The 19,624-nt window shown below is 41.1% G+C and overlaps 1 protein-coding gene across 1 annotated transcript in view; it reads left to right on the plus strand.

The window, feature by feature from the left end:
• The window catches only part of Oxsr1 (oxidative stress responsive kinase 1), a 103,422-nt gene that overhangs the window by 40,611 nt on the left and 43,187 nt on the right, over nucleotides 1–19,624 (plus strand). Inside the window, exon 4 of the mRNA XM_085689032.2 lies at nucleotides 10,014–10,155. Within this exon, the coding sequence (XP_085545158.1) occupies nucleotides 10,014–10,155 (142 nt within the window). The remainder of the gene's footprint in view (nucleotides 1–10,013; nucleotides 10,156–19,624) is intronic.

Genomic DNA, 19,624 nt, shown 5'->3' on the forward strand with positions numbered 1-19,624 from the left:
GTCTTTCAGTGCCCTGGTCTTTACCAAGTGATCTAAGATGGGTGGCCAGCAAACCCCAAGACCAAGTCACCACATACAACTTTTTTTCCCCAAAAAGTTTCTGGGAATTGAACTCAGGTCTTACTGCTTGATTTTTACCAACTGAAGTGTCTCCCCAGCTGTATTCAGAGTTTCTCAGGCGCATATTTGTATTCTTTTCTTCCCCATATCTGGAGTCAGCCCGTCTTCTAATGAGTCTGAGGGCTGGCGTTGTAAAGCATAACTTAGATACTTGGCTTGTCCATTGCCATGGCCTCAGTGCTTTTAGAACTTGCAATATTATATGTTACAAGTAAATCTTAATTTCACGTCAGTATTTCTTGTTTGAACATAATATAAATTTATAAAACTTTTTTATCGACTCCCACTCCTAAAAAACTATTAAAATATTATACTTGAAACTGTTTTCTCTTGCACAGAATATTTTGATTTTAATATTAGAATAATTATATATTTTTTCTTGTAACCTATATATAATATACACAAATACATGGACATTTGTCATGTGTGGATTTAATTTTTTTTTTTCTTTCCGAGACAGGGTTTCTCTGTGTGGCCCTGGTTGTCCTGGAACTCGCTTTGTAGACCAGGCTTTCTTTGAACTCAGATCCACCTACCTCTGTCTCCAGAGTCCTGGGATTACAACTGTCTGGCTGATTGAACATTTTTATGGTTATCTGAAGATATATGCTATATATAGTGATATATCTCCTCTTCCCTTTTTGGTAAGGCTTTGGTTTGAATGTGTAGCAAGATTGGTAGGACTTGTGAGTGATGGAGCCACTCAGCCTTCCTGTTCTATGTTGTTTGGTTTCTGTGTGCATTTGCTTTTTGTAAGGAAGTGTGATTGCCCATTTTATAGTGTACAGTTAGAGAAGGAACAATGTACATTTATTTAGTGTGCAGTAATGCTTCCTCAGAGAGAGACTGTAGAATACAATACACCTTTCTCTTTAGTCGTTGTGTGTCACTAGGAAAGAGTGTCCACTCTGAACTCTACCTGTTTGCTGAATGAGAATGCCTTTCTGCGTTCCAGGGTGTTAATGAGGTGACACAAGATCGCACAAGAGAAGTGTCCGCCTCCATGCTCTCGTGTAGGAGGTACACAGAGAACGAGCTCAGTTGTAAGGAGTCTTCCCTTGCTACCCGCGGCTTTCCGTGTAGCCAGAGTCACCCTTTGTGTTAATCCATTAGTGACACACTGGAGACACAGATTGCTTTGTTAAAGGCCCGTTTCTTGTGATAGTCACTAACACCAACCACCTTTCAAGATGGTGGTCAGGCGTGGTTCTTTCCAGTTTGGACAGATAGATATGGGAGCGGTAGATAATGTTGTATCTTTTGTTATTGATCACCTATAGAATAATTTTCCTTATTTGTGATTTATAAAAATGTATACTACAGAGTCTTTTTTTCTTTCTTTTCTTTTTTTTTTTTTTTTTTTTTTTTTTGGTTTTTCAAGACAGGGTTTCTCTGTAGCTTTGGAGCCTGTCATAGAACTAGCTCTTGTAGACCAGGCTGGCCTCGAACTCACTGAGATCCGCTTGCCTCTGCCTCCCAAGTGCTGGGATTAAAGGCATGCGCCACTACTGCCTGGCTAATACAAAGTTTTTCATGTTTTTTTTTTTTTAAAACAAATTAATGATGAATGGGAGTGTCTGCTTGCTTCTCTCATGTCCTCTCCGTGTGCTCATCATCCTTTCTGTGACCTTTATGCACACCAGCTGGCTACCTCACTCATTGTCTCTCCTCGTCTTAGGTTTCCTGAGTCAGTCTGATTTTTCCAACCTAGCACTAGGATATTTTAAAATATGTCCTAGTCATAATTCTTGTATAATTACATACATTTTTATAAGTCAGCATCTTTATATAATATATCCATTTAAAAATGTTTAAATTTGTTTATTTTTATGTATATGAGTGCTCTATTCTGCATATATGCCTTTATGTTAGAAGAGGGCACCAGATCCACTAAAGATGTTTGTGAGCCACCATCCTGTTGTTGCTTGGAATTGAATTTAGGACTTTTGTAAGAGCATCTCTCCAGTCCCTATATATCTGTTTTAAAATATTAAAAATTCTGTATTTTTTTGAAAGTTGAAATCTTCCTTTTGCTATTATAGAATAAATCTTTAAACCAAATAGATATATTAAGCAATATTTAAAAAACAAAAACTAGAACTAAATCCACCATATACACACATATATATTTACATTGAGAAATTTTGTCCTGAAATTTCCTTCAGATATTATACACCTTATATTTTGAATTTAGTTTTTTTTTATTTGTTTTGTGATTTAGATGGAGTCTGTATAGTCCTGGCTGTTCTGGAGCTCATTATGTAGACCTGGCTAGCCTTTAACTCAGTGGTCCTCTGACTCTGTCCCCAAATGCTGGGTTTAAAGGTTATGTGCCATCACATCTGGCAACTTTAATACTTTTGAGACAGAGACTCATTATGTAGCCCTGGATGACCTAGAATGTTCTTTGTAGACCCAAGTATGGGCATTAAAGGTGTGTGCCACCACTCTCGGTGAAACTGATGTTCTTAAACTACCATTTCTTGGCTATTTTGTTAAAATAAGTTTCATTAACTATACTGATCTTATGAACATTTTGTAGTGCTTTCTTTTTTAAAATAATTTATTTATTTTATGTATATTGGTATTTTACCTGCATGGTGTCAGATCTTGGAGTTACAGACAGTTGTTAGCTGCCATGTGGGTGCTGGGAATTGAAACTGGGTCCTCTGGAAGAGCAGTCAGTACTCTTAACCACTGAGCCATCTCTCCAGCCCTCATAGTGCTTTCTTAAAATATTTGGTTAATTATAAGAAATTAATCATGACAGTAAGCCAGGTGGTGGTGGCGCATGCCTTTAATCTTAGCACTCAGGAGGCAGAGGTAGGCGGATCTCTGAGTTCCAGGCCAGCCTGGTCTACAGAGCAAGTTCCAGGATAGCAAGGGCTACATAGAGAAACTCTGTCTTGGGAAACAAACAAACAAACAAACCCTTGACATTGAGTGTTGGCCATTACTAATCTCATAAATCTTTAGAAGCGCTTTCTGTCCAAATAATCTGTTTTGGCAATTTGTTAATCACCACACTGCAGTGTAAGGTCTTCAAAACCAGGTAGTTGGGGCTTCAAGTTGCCCTCTGACCTCAGTCAAATTGCATGCTTTGTGTTCATAAATGCACACACAGTTAAGTAAATAAATAAAATGACTTCCAAGTGATTAAGAAAGACTGAGAGAGGAAGGAAAGCAATACTTATTAATCATTAAGGACTATGTATAGAATTGTAAAAATCTAATTTAAATATATTTTTGTTTTTTAGAACCATTCTCATCTTTGTCATATTCTAAGAGAATATTTTTTCTAAGAGAAAAATATGGATAATCCTTTGAGCTAAGCAGCACCCAGCCGAATATCTATTTAGTAGTGATGAGCTTTGCATGTTTAATCAGTAGTAGTGAATTTTTAGGGTTTTTTTTGTCATCTATTGGCTTATAGGGTAATAGTGAACTAAACAAAATTTAGGCCCTCTGAAACCTCAGTGGCTCAGAAAAATGTTAGTAGTGGCAGTAGTCATTAAGGCTTGGGGACATAGTTCAGTCTTGGAATGCTTCTCTAGCATGGGTAAGGCCCTGGCTCAGTCCTCAACTCTATAAGAAAAAGAGAATGAATAATAGCTAAATTTTTATGTAAGCTTATTTTTGTTTTTAAGAGGATCTTTTCATAAAAGCAAAGTTAGGAAAGTAACATAAATCAATTCATTTGATTAATTAACAGGACTCTTAAATTAGCAGTTGCTTCACTTTGCCCATATAATTATTTTTTTAAATATCTTTAAAATTTTTTATTTTTATTAGATGTATTTATGTGCATGTTGTATACTATGAGTATGCAGTGCCCACAGAAGTCAGAAGAGGGCATTAGAGCCCCTTGAACTTGAGTTAAGGACAGTTGTGAACCAGCATGTGGGTGCTGGGAACTCAAGCTAGGTTCTTTGCAAGAGCAACAGGGCTCTTAACTACTGAACCTTCTCTTGTCAACATCGTTTTGATAACTAGCAGTGATTTCCTTGGATAATTAGGGTTTTGCATTGTTGTAGGTTTTTTTTTTTTTCGTCTTTGGGGGCCCACCACCCAGCTCCAAATAAATACAGGGAGACTTATTTATGAATGTCTGACCTTAGCTTGGCATATTTCTAGCCAGCTTTTCTTCAGTTATCCTATGTACCTTTTGCCTGTGGGCTTTTACCTTTCTATGTACCTTTCTTTCCTCCTTATTCCATGGCTGTGTGGCTGGCCCCTGGCGTCCTCTTCTCCTTTTTCTTGCTCTTCCTCCTCCTCTTCTAGATTTCTCCTGTTCTCTCACCATGCCAGCTGCACCTATCCTTTCCCCTGCGTAGTAGCTGTTGGCCATTCTGCTCTTTATTAGACCAATCAGATGTTTGAGGCAGGCAAAGTAACACACACAACTTTACAGAGTTAAATAAATGCAGCATAAATGAATCTAACACGTTTTTAGACTACTATTTCATAACACACTACTGTTTGGTATATATCATTCTGTGTTCAAAATGATGGCACAGAGATTATTTTGGGGGAGTAGAAGAACTATGTTTTTAACTTTTTGCTTTGTTACAAAATTTGTACTAAAATCTCATTTTTCAGTAATTTATTTACTTTATTCTAAAACAGTGCTTGAGTTTTATTTATTTTTTCTTTTAAAATTTCTTTTGGAGACAGGTTTTCATATATTATAAGGCTGGCCTCTTCTGAACTTGCTGTGTATTGAGGATGACCTTGAACCCTATTCATTTAGTCTGTACCTCCTGAATACTAGGGTTGCAGGAATCATCATATTGGTTTATGCAGTGCTGGGGATCAAAGCCAGCCTCATACCTGCTAGATGAGCACTTTGTCAGACTGAGCTGCTCCCCAGCCTGTAGTGTCTGGGATTTGATGGCACCTGTCCTTGAAGTAGTAGGTTGGTAAATGCCTTAAAATACAGCTTCTTGGGATCATAGTTATGTAATGATAGTTTATAGGATCTGGGGGTGTCCACTTTTTTCTGCCTGCCTGCCTGCCTGCCTGCCTGCCTGCTTGCCTCCCTCCCTCCCTGCCTCTCTGCCTGCCTGCCTCCCTCCCTGCCTTCCTCCGTCCCTGCCTCCCTCCCTCCCTGCCTGTCTGCCTCCCTCCCTCCCTCCCTCCCTCCCTGCCTGCCTGCCTGCCTGCCTGCCTGCCTGCTTGCTTGCCTCCCTCCCTCCCTGCCTCTCTGCCTGCCTGCCTCCCTCCCTGCCTGCCTGCCTCCCTGCCTGCCTTCCTTCCTCCGTCCCTGCCTCCCTCCCTCCCTGCCTGTCTGCCTCCCTCCCTCCCTCCCTCCCTCCCTGCCTGCCTCCCTGCCTGCCTGCCTCCCTGCCTGCCTTCCTCCGTCCCTGCCTCCCTCCCTCCCTGCCTCTCTGCCTCCCTCCCTCCCTCCCTCCCTCCCTGCCTGCCTTCCTGCCTGCCTGTCTGCCTGCCTGCCTGCCTCCCTGCCTGCCTGCCTCCCTGCCTCCCTATCTGCCTGCCTCCCTCCCTCCCTCCCTTTCTTTGCTAGCTTGCATGATGAAGAAGTTAAAAAACTGAGTTTTCCCTGTATAGTATTTCTTGCAGACTGTGGTTAAGAACATAATACAGTATACACTTCTATAACTGTCTCCAAAATCCCTATTTTTCTTTAGTAAATTGGGTTAATTGGGCTGTCCAGTGATGATCTAAGCTCTTTCTGCTTAGCATGTTTTACCTTCACCTTTCTTTTAGTTGATATGAAAATTTCTATGTAACTTTAATGTTTGAGAAGATTGTAAGCACTATCACTGAATTAAACGCTACAGTGTTGAGTAAATCAAGTAGTTGAGCTCTCTGTTGTATATGTGCTCGTGAGTTTTCATGTCAGCCGGACACAAGTTAGCATCATCTGGGGAAAAGGAATCCTAATCCAGAAAGTGCTTCTGTAGGACTGGCCTGTCGGCAAGTCTGTGCTGCATTTCCTTGATTAATGATTGCTGTGATAAGGTCCAACTCACTATGGGTGGTGCTGCTCCTGTGGGTACTATGAGAAGGCACCCTCCATGGCCTCTGTATCAGCTCCTGCCTCCAGCTTTCTCCCGTTTGAGTTCTTCCCTGACTTCCGCAGCTGTGGCTGTGATTTGGATGTTGTAAGCTGAAATACCCTTTCCTCCCCAAGTTGTCAGTGTTTATCACAGTAAGTAGTTCCTTCAGCAAACATGTTCTCTCTCTCTCTCTCTCTCTCTCTCTCTCTCTCTCTCTCTCTCTCTCTCTCTCTGTGTGTGTGTGTGTGTGTGTGTGTGTGTTGTATGTAGCCCTGGCTGTTTTGGAGCTCTTGTAAACCAGGCTGGCCTGCTTGAACTCACAAAGATCTGTCTTCCTCTGCCTCCCAAGTGCTGGCATTAAAGGCATGTGCCATCATTCCTGGCTTATATCTTATTTTGTAATAATTTCTAGATGTCAATATAATAGGATTTAATTTTAGTTTTCATTTAATTTTTCTTTTAATGTTTTGAGAAAGGATCTCATTGGCTGGGTTGAGCTGGAACTCAGTGCATAGTGCATTCTGGCCTTGAACTTAGGACAGTCCCACCTGAGCCCTTGAGTGCTAGAAATACAGCTTGGGCATGCTTGTTAAATGAACAAATTCTGCTGATTTAAAGTTCTGTCAGATCCCTCTCCCCCATTTCCAGTCTTTTAAAATTTTAAAAATTCTTAAAGCTTTAAACATGGGATTTTATTTTTTCACTAAATAGTTCTGTGACCTTTTTCCTAAGAGTGAACATGTGTCTCATTGATTCAGTCACTTTTCTTCAGGGCTTTATACGTGACTGATAAACTCAACAGAACTGATCTTCTCCCTAGGCCTTCTCGATTACAAGTTTGTAAATCCCAGTATCAAGGAAGGCAAAGTCCTGTAATGTGTGTGAGTATTGCGTGAGTTTGGAACCTCTCTAGCTCCTCAGCTCAAGAGAATAAAATGCCTGTCTCCTGTGTGGTGGTGGACTGGCTTCCAGGGGGAGAGTTAAGAGACTCCTTGCAGGCAGGCAGTTCTATTGTTTTCATCCCTTTCTTCTCTCTCCCCTCCTCTTCTCCTTATATGGTATTGGTGCTGGAACTCCAAGTAGGGATTTTATTCTTCCAAGGCTGGCTCACACTATGTTGCTCTGGTCTGGAACTCATTGTGTAGACTTTGAACTCAGTGATTAACCTGTTTCTCCCCCTGAAGAGGGACAGATTGGGAATCACTTCTGTATTTCTTCTGTAGGCACTGAAGTTCAGATTTCTGTAGTGTGCTTTCTTTCTGAGAATATCGTTACCATCTTCTGTTCTCTCTTGTGTTTTTTCTTATTTAGGTTTAAGGTGTCTTTCTTAGTAAGTTGCCACTGCTGGGCCAGGCTTGATTCTGCACAAGCTGTTCTATCACAAATGTCGTCTGTGGACTGTTCTGTAACACAGGATATGGCTGTCAGTTCTTTCCTTAGGCACTTGGGCTCTATTATTGTTGTTGCTATTATTATTATTTTTATTATATCAAGCTTATTGAGTCATTGAATTATTTTGGAGTGTTTGAGGTTGTGTTTAATGGCAGTCCAGGCTGGCCTTGAGTGCTCTATGTAATTGAGAATGACCTTCAACTCCCAATCCTTTTGCCTTCATTTTGCAAGTGCTGCTAGTATTATATATATAAGTTACCTCACCTGATTTAAGTTATTGGCTCTTAAGTGGGAGCTAAAAGAAGCTTGTGTTGAATTGTGTTGTAAGGAGGCTGCTAGTTAGTTCTCTGCTGCTTAGCCCTGAAATAATCAATCACACAGAAACTGTATTAATTAAATAACTGCTTGGCCCATTAGCTCTAGCTTCTTATTGACTAACTCTTACATATTAACTTAACCCATTTGTATTAATGCCTATCACCACGTGGCAGTGGCTTACAGGCTAAAGTTCCAGTGTCTCTGGCAGGGCTACATGGCTTCTCCCTCATCCGCCTCCTTTCTCCCAGCATTTAGTTTAGTTTTCCCTGCCTAGCTAAGTTCTGCTCTGCTATATGTCCAAAGCAGTTTTTTTTTATTAATCAATGATATTCACAGCATACAGAGGGGAATCCCACATCAGTGCTGTTTTTTTCTTGGGGGGGGGTGGGAATTGAGGCTAGGGTATTCTGTCTCTGAGCTGCACCTCCAGTCTCCGAGACTACCATTTCTTATGATTTTGGAATTAACTTTCTCAAGTGAGTCAGTTAAGAGTATGCAGTATTTTTAGTGGACTGAGTGGTTTTATTTTCTTTAGAAAGGAGAATGTAAGTGGTAAACAGTGCATGTGGAAAGGGTGGTGGAGTCAGATCCATGCATTTTTATGAGTCTCTGTCGAAAGTTTTTGGGTGTAAGTAGTTTTGATTTTCAGTGTTCTGCGGTTTTAACTGATGTGTGGGAGTTCGTTCCTCCTGGCCCCTTGTTTGGTAGGTCTTGCATGCTGACAGGAACTGTATTGATGAGACATCTGGGCTAAGGGAAAACTGAAATTGCTGTTATTATCATGTTTATCTTTGCCTTTTCTGTTTTATTTATGTATTTGTTATCCTGGAATTTTAGCCTTTAAGTTAACTTGATTACTGTATTAGTCTGGGTTATCTAGAGCAACAAATCTAGAATAAATCTCTCTATATATAAAAAGGGGATTTATTAGAAAGAGTTACAGGCTGTTGGTGTAGGAGGTCCTTCTGTCTCTGTGTTGCTTTCATTGGTTAATGAATAAAGAAACTGCCTTGGCCTAGTTGATAGGGCAGAACTTAGGTAGGCAGGGAAGACAGAACTGAATGCTGGGAGGAAGAAAGGCGGGGGAGGAGAGGGACACATCATAGAGCTATAAGAGACAGACATGCCAAATCATTCCTGGTAGGCCGTGAACTTGTGGTGATACACAGATTAATAGAAATGGGTTAAATCAAGATGTGAGAGTTAGCTGATAAGAGACTAGAGATAATGGGCTAAGCAGTGTTTTAATTAATACAATTTCTGTATGGTTATTTTGGGGCTAAGGTAGCCGGGCGGCCGGGACGAACAAGATGGTCCTCTTCCTGCAACAGGCTGTGGTCTAGGTAATCCAACAATGGCTGCCTATGAATAGAAGGTCCTAGAATACAGTAGTTGTTCAGTCCACAAAGCTGGATGTCTCAGCTGGTCCTCAGTATATGCTAGAGTCCCAAAGTAGGCTTTGATGCCAGTGAAGGAATGGGTTTGCTAACAGTGGCAAGTACAAGCAGACAAAGTGAAACTTCCTTCTTCCATGTCCTTAATATGTTTCCAGTAGAAGGTGTGGCCTAGGTTAGAATGTGTCTTTTGAACTCAAAGAGCTGGATTAGAAGTAGTTCTTCCTACTTAAATTAGGCAAAATCCCTTACAGGTGTGCCTCTGCATTTTTTGATTTTAGTTAATTCTAGATGTAGTCAAGTTGACAACTAAGACTAGCATCACAGTGACAAATGTGATTTTTACTTTCCACATATGTCTTCTTTGATTAGACCTGTAGTTCAGTTGTATTTTTACATTCTTAGTTGTAAAATACTGCACAGTCTAGTCTGGGTTGAAAGCTGCTTTGGTTTGTGGTGTCTTAGAGTGTTACTGATTGATGTGGTTTCCTCAGGCCGTCTTCAGAGTTGATCAGAATCCTGCACTAACTCTTCTAAGTTCTGAGAGAGCTTAAGGACACACTGGTATAACACACCACTTGGATATTAATTACTTTCTGTTTTAGGTTGCAATTTAGAATTTGAAAAATTTGTATTTCCTTGTATTTGCTGCTTTATCCTTTCTTTTTCACATAGCTTATGTAAATGTTCTAATGTGCTTTGACTCTAAACTAGATCTGAATAATGGAATGAGTTAAAATTTTTACTGGATTATGTTTCCTATTTTCAGGTTCTGTTCTGGATATTATTAAGCATATTGTGGCAAAAGGGGAGCATAAAAGTGGAGTCCTAGATGAGCCCACCATTGCTACAATCCTTCGAGAAGTCCTGGAGGGATTGGAATACCTGCATAAGAATGGGCAGATTCACAGGTTTGTGCAGGATTACACCGGTCTCCTTCCCAGGGTGTGTTGACTGTGCTTGTGCCTCATCGAGAGACAGTGTCTTTACTTTATGAATTTGTTTCATTTCTGAGCCCTGTGCTTTATGTATTAATAGTTTCAGTTTGTTTTGCTGATTATATTTGAATTATACAGCACATAAATAATAAAAAAGTAATAAATGTAATAAAACAAAAAAAACCGTAAGCCCTGCATGGTGGTGCACGCCTTTAATACCCACTCTCAGGAGGCAGAGGCAGGTTTGATGCTCCGTAGCAGACTTGGGGACAGCCAGGGTTGCATGGTAAGGCTCTCTCAGCAAACAAACATGGAAAGTGTTTTAGTAAAATTGGAAAATAAAAACTTTTAGTAAAATTGGAAAATAAAAACACAGAACAGTTTTACTTTTTGCCGAGAAAATAATCACTGGTAATATTTGGAATATTTCCTTCCATTTTCTTTTCTGTTTCCTAAAGTACTTAAGGTAATGGTACTTATATAATTTTGTCTCTCATTTTTGGGGTGCTAGGGATTGAACTGAGGCTCTTGTGCATGCTAGACAATGTTCTACCACAGAGCTATGTATTTCTAACCTTTAAAAATCAAAATAACAACAAAACACCAGCTTCTAAAAGTCTTGCTAAGATGGGGGCTGGAGTTAAGAGCACTGGCTGCTCTTCCAGAGGACCTTGGTTCAATTCCCAGTATACACATGGCAACTCATAACTGTCTGTAACTCCAGTTCCAGGGGTCTGTTACCTTCACACCAATGTACATTAAATAAAGTTTAAAAATTAAATTAAAAAAAACTACAACAAAAACCAAATAAAAGCCTAGTCTGCCTTTAACTCCTAGTCCTCTTGCCTCACCTCCAAGTTCTGGGCTTACAGGTGTGTGCACTATGTCCACACTGTCTGTTGCCCTCATTATTTTAAGTCTTAAGTAGTTTTCTAGATTACTGCAAAGTTCTTTGTTAAATATTACTCTTTAATTAGAGCTTTAAGCTTTCCCTTTTTCCATAGTCAGCAGTCTGGACCTAGTACTGCCACCTGAGAACTGAGTGACAGACACTGCTGTAGACATAGATCTGTGTAAGCCCCCTTTCCGGACTCCTTGTGGGGGCTGCCATCTGGTCCAGTGGAGTTGCTATTGCCACAGGAAATGAAAGGCTTTTTCCTTATGCCATCTTTTGCAGCTGTATAGCGAGTTGGTTTCCTTGGGTCCTGTGGAGGATTGTAGTTTTGTAGTAGCACATTGAGGATTTGTATAAAAGATGCTTCTTGCCAGGCTGTGGTGGTGCACGCTTTGAATCCCACCACTCGGAAGGCAGAGGCAGGAGGATCTCTATGAGTTTGAAGCCAGCCTGGTCTACAAGAGGCACCAAAAACTACAGAGAAACCCTGTCTCAAACCCCCCCCCCCAAAAGATGCTTCTTGAAGTTTCCTCCTGTTTTTATCTTCCCCAGAGTAAATTAATAAATAAAATCATAATTTTAGTGGGATATATGTGTGTATCTAAGTAAATAACTTTGTAATCATAAATACTATGTGTTTCCTAATTTGTATCAGGGAATATCTGGCCATCTTGAATTCAGATACCAGAGAAAGCATCAGAAATAGTAAAAAACCAAGATATTATATATTGTCGGATTCATTTTGGAACAGTTGGGATCATTTGGAAAAATCAGTCTTTTGTTTTTATTTAATTTATTACAGTTGTATTCATGTATGTGATACTGTTTTGATACTATTCCTGCCCCATTATCCTCTCACCCCCTTCCACTTGACTGCTTTCCCCCCTCCTATTTCCATGTCTGTTTTGAGTGTGCACATTTAATTAGTCTTGCTTGCTTGAGCAGTTACAGGGTTATTTACTTCTGGGAGGGCAGTTACCAGTGGCTGTACCACTCAGGAATACACCTCTCTCTCTCCCTGAAATCATTAATTGCTTATAGCCCCTTCAAGGAGGAGTGAGGCCTTACCAGCCCTCTGCTACCATGATGGAATGTTGATGGGGGACTTTGTCTTGTGCAGATAGGCACTTCTGTTGTGAATTCCTGGGCACAGCAGCCATGTCATGCCCAGAGTATATCTGACAGCACGCTGGCTCTCACCTTCTTTCTGCCTCGTCTTCCTGACTCTTCCCTGAGTCTTGGAGATAATGATCTGGACATCCCCTTTAGGGCTGACGACTTCGTCATTGATCCTCAGAATTCTGAGCCCTTAGAAGTCTCTGTATTAATAGTAACCCACTGCAGCCAGAAGCTGCTCTGACCAGCACGAGTCTGTGAGTATAAATAGAAACATTTAGAAGGCAGTTTGATAGTGTGTCCGTTTAAGAAAGTAAGATTCCTATTTAGGGACTATGAGTGAACCATGGGCTTTTGACCAGGTTTATGGTAGCAGGCATGAATTCCTGCTGTGGAGAGGATATCAATTCCAGTCAGATAGTGTCTGGTTACTCTCACTGCAGGCATGCCAGTATTGACCAGTTGTCATATCTTTGCCTGGCAGGTTGATATTGGAGCCAAAGAGTTTATAGCTTAGTAATGCTTGTTGTTTTTTATTTATATTTTCTGTGTTATAATTTGCTTTCTGTTACTATGATAAATACTGTGACCAAAAGCAGCTTGGAGTGTGATGGGGTTTATTTGACTTACAGGTCAATGCAGAAACTTTAAATAGTAGCCGTGGGAGAATGCTTCCTACTGACATTTCTGTACAGCCCAGCCACATGCCTAGGGATGGCACCCTAGCCTCATGCCTAGGGATGGGCCCTCCTACACTACATCAGTTAGTAAGTCATAAAATAAATTCCTCACAGATATGCCCAGGCCATTCTGGGGTTGAGGTTCCTTTTTCAGTTGACTTTGGTTTGTGTCAGGTTGACACCTGAAGCCAACTGTGCCATTCTCAGCAGCCTGCATAAGTGTTCTGTCACTGTGAACGCTGACCACCAGGGAGGAGGCTTCCCCTCTGGTCCAGCTTGGTTACTCTATGTCCTGCAACCAAAGTGTGTGGCATTTTCAACAGTGGGGTGTTTTAAAGATTTATTTTTATTTTACATGTATGTATGAGCGTCTGCACGTATGTTTGTACACTGTGCGCATGCCTGATATATGAAGAGGGTGTCATATTCCCTGGAACTGGAGTTACAAGCACTTATGAGCCACTTGATTGGGTGCTAGTGATCACACTTGGGTCTTCTACCAAGAGCAGAAAGATGACTCTTAACCATTGAGTCATCTCTCCAGTTCTTTGTCTTCATTGTTGAAAGACAGTTTTGCATACTATAGAGTTCTTGGATTACAATTTTTTGTTCATTTTTTGCTTTTTAATTCAGTCCTTTCAGTGTGTCTCATTAAACTGAGGCCACCGTTGTGCCAATGTTAAGGCAATGTTAGCTGTGTAACTCCTATGACCCTGCACGAGTTGTTTTTTCTTGCTGCCTTCAGCATATTCTCCTTTGGGTTTGAGTTTTAACAGTTTTACTGTATTGCTGTTGGAGATACACATCGTTTTCTATGTGTGATTTCTTCCTTCTGTTTTGAATATGTAGATTAACTTTTTTTCCTTTTCTGTTTCCTTCTATTGGCTGTCATTTCATGTTTGTTGACATGCTTTTTTCTCAGATTTCTGAAGGCACTGCTGATTTTTCTTGTCTCTCCTTTAGACTCATAGTTCTGTCTTGAAATTTAAAGATTGATCTGGCATCATAAATCTGCTTCTAGTAAAATGAAGCCTTCTGGTAGAATATTCAGTAATCTTCTGTCCTTTCTCCCTCATTTCCCCCTTCACTTGCCTGCCCTCTTATGCTTACCTCCTTTCCTTCTCTCCTTACCTTTTTTCAGATGTGTTTACATTCGTTTTATTTGAAGTCTGATGAATGGCTGGAGGTCATACTCAAGTGGCAGTAGCCTCTGGGGCTTCTCTGCTTCCTGTGGATGCTAGAATGCATTTTATCAGTGCCTGTGGCACAGGCCAGCACTTTCTGACCAAGTCTCCTTTGCTCTTTGTGTACATCTTCCCAGTTGGCAGGAGCCAACCAAGGCCTAGACTTTGTGTCCATTGAGCAAGTGTGTGTCTTCAATGTCTTTTTTTTTTTTAAGTTGGAATGCAGCCACAGGTGGTAGAGTAAGTGTTTATCCTTTCCTGACGGCCAGCCCTCTCAGAAGGTGGCTTCTGTTAATAGTGTCACTGTGTGTAGAAGCTGCCTGTCACTTCTAATCAGATGGGGCTGAATATCTCTGGCTGGAGGTGTTTTGCTAAACGTGATGTAGACCACACAAAGTAGTTCTTGCTCCAAAGAGGCTAAGAAACTGTTTATTCTGGAGCTAAATGTAAGTGTCCATGGCCCAGGAACACAGAAATAGGTCACTTCAAATTCCATGTTCCAATGAGGTAGCAATTTCATAGAAACAAAGAAGGTCATAAATCAAGACACTGGAAATATCAGGTAGGTGTTCACAGCAAAGACAGAACCTCTTTATTGGATGGACTCTGCGGCTTTTGGTTGGTGGGAACTCGTGGTCTGCTAAGTCATACATTTCAACAGAGCTCAGCTGATGATCCCAAGAATGTCATGTCAGATTGAATGGAGGTGAGTGAGGTGGGGCAGGCTAAGAAGGGGCTAAAGATAAATTTTAATTAGGTTCTGAACTACAACATTCTGACCTCTCTCTCCAGAGTCTTTGATGTTGTAATCAGGTAGCCAGCCTTGTGGAAACTGGAGTACAAGATGTAACTTCTTTCTGGGAAATTCTGTGCACAGTGATCTCTGTGCCCTGTAGAAGCTCCACATGGATGGAACTAGGTTTGCCCTGGACTAGAACACCTAGTGTCTCACTTACCTGATATGGTTCAATTTTCCAAGAATGTTTCTAAGGTTAATTGAGTACTGAAATTATTGTTTCGTCAAATAATGCCCATCAGTGAGGGTGATTTTTAAGATTTACCAGATGAACCCTACTCTTAGATTTTATGTATTTCTCTTGTGAGATTACCCTAAAATTACCCTACCCTTCATAGATATTCTTAAGGAAAGTCTCTGAGGTAAAGAGGTTCTCTCTCTCTGTTCCATACATAATACAGTACCCCCATTACTTTTACTATTCTGGGTGTCAAACTTAGGGCCCATGTATATGGTATCAAGTGTCCTACCACTGAGCTACATTCTCAGGGTTATATTTTATATTTTTAAATTAGTTCCTAAATGATAAACTATGTATTGCTACATGCTAAGTGCTATATTGTTCTTACTAATCTTTGCAAGTAAAGAAAATGAGGCTCCTTAAGTTAAGGCTTTTGTTTAAACTTTGAAAATGGGTCCACAAAGAAGTTTATCAGTGGCTTTGGGTTAACTTTGAGTACAGTTCTGTGAAATTTCATGACTTTTTAACGAGTAGTAACCTTTCTTTCTGGTGCTGAGATCGAACCTAGCTAGCATTCTGCAGGTTGGTGCAGGTTACCCGCGGGAGGTATACCCCCAACCTGCTTTCTGGTAGCTGTCAGCAGAATGACGCAGACATCAGAAGAGGTGTGCAGTCACGCAGAGCAGAGCCGGCTAAGGCTCTGTGTGGTGAACTCTGTACGGCCACTCTTTCTTCTTAATGTCGGTTTGAACTTTCTGACCTATATAGTTTTCTCTCTGAAAAACATTTTTTAAAAGTGTGTGTGTGTTCGGCCCATCTGTGGGGTCCATGGACGTTCTGGGGTCACCACTCCTCGCCTGCTACCATGTTTTAAATAGGGCCTCTTTTTTATTCACTGCTGACTTGTGAGCATCTAGGGTTTTCTGAAGTACATTGAACAGTTCTTCAAAGAGCTTTGCTGATAACAGATTTTCTTAAATTTATTTGCTTCATCTTTGAAGGATAATCACAACAGGTAGAGATTAAATGTATGTAAGAAATTTCTCTCTGTCTTTATATTTTTCTTTCAGTCTCCTTGTCTTTCTGTCTCTTCCTTTCCCTATGTCTTCCCATATAGACTTATATGTCCTAGAGTATACCAGGCAAGGTGTCTTTGAGACAAGACACCTTTGTCTTAAGCTGACAAACACCTCTGCTTTCTGTGTATAGCTTTCCATATTGTTTGGAATGATTATTTTTCCCACACTTACTACAAATCAAAGACTGTTAATTTTTCTTTTATTTATTTTTTGTCTCTTTATACTTTCTTTAGACTTAATTTTTAAAGTTTTGATAACTACTTTTATTCATGTGTGTGAGTATTTGCCATGTGCATAAGACAACCAGAAGAGGGCATTGGTGCCCCTGGAACTGAAGTTACGGCTATTGTGATGTGAGCTGCTTGATTTTGTTTGGTGCTGGGGAATAAAGTTGGGTCCTCTGGAAGGACAGTAAGTGCTCTTAATAGTTGAGCCTTTTCTCCAGCCCTGAGTCTCACTCTTTAAGACAGCAGAATCACATGAGAAACTCTAAATAGTATTGCTATCTGGGTCTACTGTCAGAAATTCATTTAATTGGTTTGGAATAAAGCCTTGGCACTGGGATTTCTAAAGGCTCTCCAGGTGATTCTAAGTCAGTGATTCTCAATCTTCCTAATGCTGTGACCCTTTAACACAATTCCTCATGTCGTGGTGACCCCAACCATAAAATGATTTTTTTTGGTACATCATAATTATAATTTTACTACTGTTGTATAATATACTATTGTGTAATGTAAATATTTGTGTTTTACAGTAATCTTAAGAGATCCTTGTGAGGGGCTGGAGAGATGGCTCAGTGGTTAAGAGCATTTCCTGCTTTTCCAAAGGTCCTGAGTTCAATTCCCAGCAACCATATGGTGGCTCACAACCATCTGTAATGAGGTCTGGTGCCCTCTTCTGGCCTGCAGGCATACAAGCAGACAGAATACTGTATACATAATAAATAAATAAATTTTTTTTTAGGGTCATTTGATACCCCCTCCCAAGCAGTATTGACCCACAGGTTGAGAACCAGTGCTCTAAGCAGCCTGAGTTAAGATTTCCATGAACAGCTCTGAATCGCACTAGTTTTTTAGTCAGGTCTAGGAGAAGGGTGAATTGGGAAGCAGAGGGAGATGTTTAGATGTTTGCTTTTCCTCATGCGTGACCAGTGCAGCTGTCACTGCAGGTCTCTATGTCAGGGTTCCTACCCTGTCTGCCCAGCTAGACTTTTGAGGATTTCTTTTTTTTTTTTTGCATTGAGACAGGGTGCCAGTATGCAGCCCTGACTGGCCTCAAGCTTCTTATATAAAATAGGCTAGCTTTTGAACTCACAGAGATCTACCTGCCTCTCCTTCCTGATGACTAGGATCAAAGATTTGTACCCCCATGTTCAGACTGAAAGGGTTTCGGGGCGAAAGAGCATTTTAGTGATCAAGGCCAAAGAATGCCACAAAAATCATACCATACAAGAGACATCAGGCAAGACATTTATTGGGGAAGGAGTGGGCACGAAACGACTGCCTCTGAGTGGGGCTGGAGAGCAGAGGCATACCAGGCCCTGATGGCGGGCTTTCCAGGGGATTTGAAGCATGCTCATGGGGAAAATACATACAGTGGCCACGGTGGAAACGCATGGCATTGGTCATTAGTTGTGACTGAGTCGCTGGTTCTGCAATGTGGCAGGGCTTCTAAAGCTGTGAAGAGACATGATCATGGCAGCTCTAATAAAGGAAAACAGTTAATTGGCGCTAACTTACCGTTTCAGAGGTTTAGTCAATTATTGCCAGGTGAAACCCATGGGGACATGCAGGCAGACAGGGTGCTGGAGAAAAAATAGAGTTCTACATCTTGATCCGTGGGCAGCAGAAGTGAAGTGACTCTCTGTGTAGTTTGATCATCTGATACGGTGACACTTCCCACCCACAAGGCCACACCTGCTCTGCAAGACCACACCTCCGAATGATCCATTCCCCGTGGGTCAAGCATTCACATGCATGAGTCTGTGGGGCCATTCCTGTGCAAACCACTGCAGTTGTCTAGCTCTGACTTCAGAGATTCTGATTCGGATGGACTTGGTGCTGATTTTTATCTTTTCTCTCAATATGCCCCAGTAGTTTTCCCTGCAAGGAGGTTAGCTTAACAGAAGTTTTGGATGTCTCTAAGATGCCTAATGTAGGATATTTCTAGCTTTGGTTGTGATTCATTGCTTCTGTTAATCCCTTTTCAAGTTTCCCATAGACTTGTGTTCTTCGCTATGGAAAAAGCCAAGTATGCCTGTTGATTTCCTTTAAGTTTTAGTAGGAACTTGTAACTTTGGGTAACAGTGGCATGTGAGAAATGGCAGTATTCTGTGAAAACAATTCAGTGTTCCTGCCATGCAGCCCCCAGGGCTGCAGGATTGCTTGGGATAATTTGGGGCAGAGTAAGCCCAGTGGTGGCTCACATCTTTATTACCAACATTCAGGAGGCAGAGACAGGCAGATCTCTGAGTTCCAGGCTAGCTTAGTCTACAGAGCGAGTTCCAGGACAGCCCAGGCTACACAAAGAAACCTTGTCTTGAAAAACAAAGAAGTTTTCTTTTCTTTTCTTTTTCTTTCTTTCTTTCTTTCTTTTTTTTAAAGATTTATTTATTATATATACAACATTCCTTCCATGCTTGCCTGCAGGCCAGAAGAGGGCACCTGATCTCATTATAGATGGCTGCGAGCCACCATGTGGTTGCTGGTAATTGAACTCAGGACCTCTGGAAGAGCAGCCAGTGCTCTAACTGCTGAGCCATCTCTCCAGCCCCGCCCCCCTTTTTGTCTTTTTTTAAACCTGAGAACTATGTTGATATCTGTATACCTAGTTGCTGATTTCTTCCTTGAAAGGTCCCTTGTCTTGTTGCATGTGAAGACAGCCTAGTGTTTCAGAGTACTCGGAGCCATGGCATTACTTTATTCCTTTGCTTTTAAACCTGAAGCTTGTTCTACAGAGTGTACTTATAGTTTGAAAAGGAAACAGATTGACTGTCTGGCAAGTTAATCAAGAAAAATAGTCACTTAACATAAGACTTTGCTGAAAGATGTATTTGTGAGGTCTGAGAAAATGCTGAAAGATGACCCCAGACTCAAGCAGTATGCAAGAGCGAAGAACATTTCTTCTGCAGAAATAGCCAACGTATACGGGACTGTTCACTTGTACAGAATGGCAACGCCCGCCAGAGGAGCATGCAGGCTCTTTTTAAGCATGGCTGGGTAAATTTCAGGGACTGTTAGTGAGAAGTTTCTGCACCCCATAAGCCTCTCTGTCAGTGCAGCAATCCAAATCAAACCGAATTAGAAAAAGCCCAGTTTAATGGGTGAAGCACTCCCAGATTATTCCCCCCCCCCCCACTCCCCTGAAAAGGGAAGAGACTAAAAAACAAACTCTTTTCTGAGAGGCAGTTTAAATACTCTGTGGGAGTGATCTTGAGCATCTCTGGGGGAGGAGCCATGTTTGGTGGACTGAGATGAGACAGGGTTTGGGGAGAGAGAGATGGGGAAGGGAG

The sequence above is a fragment of the Myodes glareolus genome, chromosome 4 (genome assembly GCF_982192425.1).
Source record: "Myodes glareolus chromosome 4, mMyoGla1.1, whole genome shotgun sequence".
Classification (NCBI taxonomy): Eukaryota; Metazoa; Chordata; class Mammalia; order Rodentia; family Cricetidae; genus Myodes; species Myodes glareolus.